The following is a 6,016-nucleotide window of genomic DNA, read 5'->3' as shown; positions in this document are numbered from 1 at the left end:
CAACGAACGAAAAGAACTAACTAACTAACTAACGAAATAACTAACTAACTAACTAACGAACTAACTAACTAACGACTAACTAACTAACTAACTAACTAACTAACTAACTAACTACTAACTAACTAACTAACTAACTAACTAACTAACTAACTAACTAACTAACTAACTAACTAACTACTAACTAACTAACTAACTAACTACTACTAACTAAACTACTAACTACTAACTAACTAACTAACTAACTAACTAACTAACTAACTAACTAACTAGAACTAACTAACTACTAACTAACTAACTACTAACTACTAACTAACTAACTAACTAACTAACTAACTAACTACTAACTACTACTAACTTACTACTAACTAACTAACTAACTAACTACTAACTACTAACTAAAACTAACTAACTAACTAACTAACTAACTAACTAACTAACTAACTAACTAACTAACTACTAACTAACTAACCTAACTAACAAACTAACTAACTAACCTAACTTATGTGCCATACACTTCAAGTGATTTCAAAAAGTGTATCTAAATTATATGAATCGATCCTTTGTTATCACAATTTACTCTAATCTGTTTTATCGTATATAAAATATTAGTATGATATCAGGCTGTTGTACTACTTATTACATCATTTGGTCATTTTCTGAGGGATCTTATAATGAGGTTGGGGGCAATCATGGAGCGATCCTCGTATAATTATAAATTCATAGAGACTTAAGTTCCTCTAAAGCTTGTTAATGTTGAATTTCGTTACTTTTGCTATTATTTCGAAGACGTTTTTTATGGTCGAATTTTGTTGCTACTCTTTAATGTTGAAGCATGTCATTAAAGTAATTTTCTGAGGGGGACCTTATATGGGGGGTAAGATCTATTGCCGACTGATCCTCATAATATATGGTAGAGGGGTTTAGTTTCTACAAAACATGTTTATGTCAATTTAGTCGATGTACTGGAATTTTGAAGCGAATTATAAACATTAATATCTATTTCTAAGAGGAACCTTATATAGGGGGGTAGGGTCAATTATGGACCGATCCCCATAAAATTGGACAGAGAGTTCTTACTTCTCCTAAAATTTGTTTATGTCGAATTTGGTTGCACAAGTTAAAACTTGTAACTTAAATTTTAAATTATATTCATTATTTAGAAATGTTTCAGAAAAATTATCACTTATCTGGTGTCAACATTTAACCATATAAATAAATATTATTATTAACATTTTAATTTTCATGTGTATTCCTTAAAACGTGATTCTTTCTCCATGTGCACTACACCGCAAAGTATGAAAATGTTTTATTTTAAGTGTTTTGTCTAGCATTTGCCAGGCATTTGTAATGAATTTTTTTTCAGGTTTTTTTCTTTTTTAAACACACCACCATCATAAACACTTCCTAACACATAGCAAACGTTTTTATTATTTTATTTATTTTTTAGTCTTTGCAGAAATTTGTTTAAGCTTTGTGTGTATTTAAACAATGAATTTTTGAAGACACCTTGACGTATGAGTGTTTTTCTTATATTATTCTTTTATTTATTCTGCTTAAATTTTTAATCTTAACAAGATTTATGGGATTTTTGTTGGTTTTTACTACAGATTTATATTTCTTTTGAATTTATTTTATATTATTTTGTTTCTAAAGTTTACATTTTTAATAAAATATTTGGCACAGATTTTCAGTTTTTTTTTACAGAAAAATATACATATATTTTCTTTTGTAATTTTTTTCCTGTCGACTTTTTGGTTTGAGCTTACTACTGTGAATGCCTATATCGATTTATAAATGTAAAATTTTGTTCCTTTTCTTATTATCAACTTGACTTATTGGGGTTTTAATTTAAGAATAGTAGAAGAAATTTAAGATATTTTTTCCGCTTTAAATTTCATTTAAACATTTTAGGCGTATGAGTGATATTTTGTAGAAGTTGAATTAAATATAAAGTATACGTTAATTTCTATGTATAATAAGTAGTAAAGAAATACATATGTTAATCACAACTGAACTAGTAGAACTGAACTTGAGCTGATTTGATTAATCCTAATCTGATTGTAGAAATAAGTAATTAACTTAAGAAATAAAAAACTAATCAATTTTACTTTATTTTTATTTCAGGTACGAAACGAATTATTCTGTAAGTTTGAAATATAACATTCACAAAATATACTTCAGATACATAAGTAATATGATATCATTAAAGTGGCAATATCCTTCTTTCTTACATACATGAGATCACTATTCAATTTCCCTAAAAATTTACTTTTCCTGATGTTAAGGCGTTGGGTATGTTTAATAAAACGTATTTTTCAGCAAATATTACTACAGCTAAAATCTGCAATTTTATTAAATTAATTCAGTTCAAATTACAGAATATATAATAATTATGTATACATACACTTGTGTTTAAATTAGGATTTACAATACCCTGTTGCTTAACAAATAATTTCTTTTTCACAAATTTATAATTCTCCAAACGTGGTTTAACAAATTTAACAGTTTAAGAAAAGAAAGATAATGCAAATATGAGAAATTATAAGTAAAAGGAATTAAGAAAAACAGGTGTTGTAAAGCGAAAAAATAAAGAAATGACATTTATAAGTAATGTAATTGTGGTGATTTTTAAATTTATAATAAGTTTAGATATACACCGCAACATATTCCCCCCCGTAAACTTTGTGCCTGGCGCAGGGTTTACCCTTTAACATCCAGTTTTGCTAGCTTTATTACAGGACGAGTAAGTAGACCACCTTTTGTTTTGACCACAGCGCTTCTTACGATTTTGTCTTTCCCTTGGTGAACATCAATAACTATACCCTTTGTCCACGTATTTCTCTTGGTATTTTCATCAACAATAATTACGACATCGTTTACTGCTATGGAATTTACCGAGTCCCCATACCACTTTGTGCGCCTAGCCAAACAAGGTAAAACTTCTCTTACCCATCGTTTCCAGAATCTATCGGCTAACATGCTGGTAATTCTGAAATTTTTACTCAAAGCTAATCCATTGCCATCAGGTATCACTCTTTCACGCATGCCGCTCGAAGAACCAATTAAAAAGTGATTAGGAGTAAGTGCGTCGGCTTCTGGTGATTCCAAGGGAACATAAGTTAATGGACGTGAATTCAAAATATTCTCTACGTCGGCTAGTGCCGATCTTAAGACTTCTTCGCGTAGACCATCTTCGGGCAAAATATCCATCAGAACAGATTTTATTGATCGCACCATCCTTTCCCACGAACCTCCCATGTGAGGTGAGGCTGGAGGTATGAAAACCCATTCAATCTCTGGATATTTCTGTTCTAATTCATTAGTCGATATCTTCTCAATTTCTTCTTTTAAAAAGCGTGAAGCTCCACGAAAATTTGTTGCGTTATCAGAGAGAATACGCATAGGTACTCCACGACGACTCGTAAATTGTTTGAGAACCATTAAGAATGAATCAGTGGAAAGAGATGGTGCTATCTCTATATGCACTGCGCGTATTGTCATACAGGTGAATAGCACACCCCATCGCTTTTCCCTTCGCCTTCCAATAATAATATCAATGGGTCCAAAGTAATCAACCCCTGTAAAATGAAATGGTCTAGTAAAGGACGAAAGGCGTTCAATTGGTAGATCGCCCATTTTTGGTGTGCTTGGAACGGCTCTCTTTATTTTGCATAATTGACAGGCTTTTGACAGTGACCGTACCGCAGCTCTCAATCCTGAGATCCAAAATCTTTGACGAATTTCATTGACGATAATCTCATTGTGATGATGGTGGTACTTGCGATGGTAAAAATCAATAAATAAATACGTAATTCGATGCTTTTGAGGAAGAATTATGGGTCTTTTAACATCAATGGGTACATTCAATATAGCATCAATACGGCCTTTAATACGCAGAATCCCCAATTCGTCGAGATACGGTGAGATCTTGTAAAGATTACTTTTTGATGAAATGCTTTTATTTGACTTCAACGCTGAGATCTCTTCAAAGTACACCTCTTCTTGACAGGCTTTGAATATAAACAACTCCACCATGCTGATAGTTATATGTTTAATAAAAGGTTCAAATTCCATATTAAGACGTGATCCCATAATAACCTTTATATATTTAAATACTAGTCGTTGGCTGACACGAAATATTTCCCATTTGCTAAAGTTATTTGGGTCTGGAACTATCGTTGACAAAGGAAACGTTGGTCCTTTGACTTCAATGCGATAAAGCTGTTCGCTATGCACCTCAGGGTGATTAGAAAATTCTGAAGTAGGCCACTCTGATTCATCGAAATTTAAAAAAGATGGCCCTAAAAACCAGCGTGTATTAAAATTCAAATTGGGAACGCTATTCCATTTTGTTCCATCATCTGCCACATTAAGGGCTGAGGGTACCCATCTCCACTGCTTAACATGTGAGCCTTCTAGTATTTCTCCTATACGTAACGACACAAATTGTTGAAACTTTCTAGCATCTGATCTTATCCAGTATAGAACATCTTTGGAATCGGACCAAAAGAATTTGCTATGTACTTTAATTGACATTTCATTAACAACAAAATTTGCTAACCGTAAACCAATTACTGCAGCCATAAGTTCGAGCTTGGGTATCGAAATGGGCTTTAGGGGCGCGACTCTGGTTTTTGAAGCCACAAGACTACATTTTACGCTACCTTCATACTCAATTCGCAAAAAGACCACGGCTGCGTATGCATCAATGCTAGCGTCAACAAAGGTGTGCAGTTGAACATTTTGAGAACTATTCAAAAATCTATGACACCTTGGAATACGAATATTGGGTATGCTTGGAATCATTTTTACCCAAGTCCACCATTTTTCACGTTCATGTTCGAATAGAGGTTCATCCCAATTAACTCCAGATCTCCAAATCTCTTGTAGGACAATTTTTGCATAAATAACGAAGTGACCTAATAGGCCTAGAGGGTCGAAAATAGTCATGATTACACGTAAGACGCTTCGTTTTGTTGGCATGATATCTTCGTCAAACACTTCAGGGCCAAATTTAACAAAAAACGTTAGTTCGTCAGTGGATGGTATCCACCACATGCCCAGTACCTTTTCAAATTTGCCTTCGGGATCTTCAAAACACTTTTTCACTTCGAAAGTTGGACATTCCAAAGCGTTTACAACACGTTTTGAGTTGGACAGCCAGTTGTGCATTTCAAATCCTCCATCACTATTAATTGTTCGTACAATCTTAGCCATTGAAATCATCTCGTCCTCTGAGTCAACGCTTTGAAGCCAATCGTCGACAAATGTGTTATTTAAAATAGCATTAACAGCCTCTGGAAATTCTGCCGCAAACCGTTCGGCATTTTTATTTTTAATGAAATTTGCAAGTGAGGGGAAACAAGAAGCGCCAAATGTCATGACGGTCATAACATATACATCTATTTTCCGAGACGTATCACCGTCACGCCATAAAAATTGCTGGGCACTTTGATCACCTTTTGTAACACGAATCTGGTGAAACATTTCTCGAATGTCACCCGCAATAGCAATTGGCCTCTCACGAAAACGGAGAATTACGCCCAATAATGACTTCAATAAATCTGGGCCCTTCAAAAGCACGGAGTTTAAAGAAACATTTTCTACTGCAGCTGCGGCGTCCCAAACGATGCGAATTTCGAATAAGAAATTTCATTTTTCTGTAACTTTCTAACATAGCCTTTTCGCTCATAGTCTTTTATTTTTTCAACCAAGAAGGATTTAAGTTTGTCATTTTTGTTAATTTTAGCCTCCAAGCAAAACAATCTACGACGAGCCATAGGTAATGAATCAGGCAAGCATATGGTTTCATATTTCCACAACAAACCGGTTTCCCAAGACCTTTTCTCAGCAATGTATTTTGTGGTAGACTCCATAATAGATTTAGCTCGTTCATCTTCTTTGGAACGAAGTGGATTAATATTTAATTTTATTCCTATTGAATCTAGAGAAAAATAATTTTGTATTAATTCATCCATGCGATCATACACATTACAAGGGCAAACATGCATTACTC

General features: G+C 33.4%; 1 protein-coding gene across 1 annotated transcript; it reads right to left on the bottom strand.

Moving 5' to 3' along the window:
• Positions 1–2,949: 2,949 nt before the first annotated feature.
• Positions 2,950–5,487, bottom strand: LOC119615045 (the record flags this gene model as incomplete). Its single annotated transcript, XM_037971129.1, has 1 exon — positions 2,950–5,487. A coding segment is annotated over exon 1 (2,538 nt), but the record flags the coding sequence as incomplete, so codon positions are not given.
• Positions 5,488–6,016: the final 529 nt, after the last annotated feature.

This window comes from Lucilia sericata, unplaced genomic scaffold (genome assembly GCF_015586225.1).
Source record: "Lucilia sericata isolate MDLA Ls3-8-SP2 unplaced genomic scaffold, ASM1558622v1 Contig003922F_arrow, whole genome shotgun sequence".
NCBI classification, from domain to species: Eukaryota; Metazoa; Arthropoda; class Insecta; order Diptera; family Calliphoridae; genus Lucilia; species Lucilia sericata.
The sequence above is the reverse complement of the archived record's forward strand: the minus strand, read 5'-3'. Positions and strand labels throughout refer to the sequence as shown.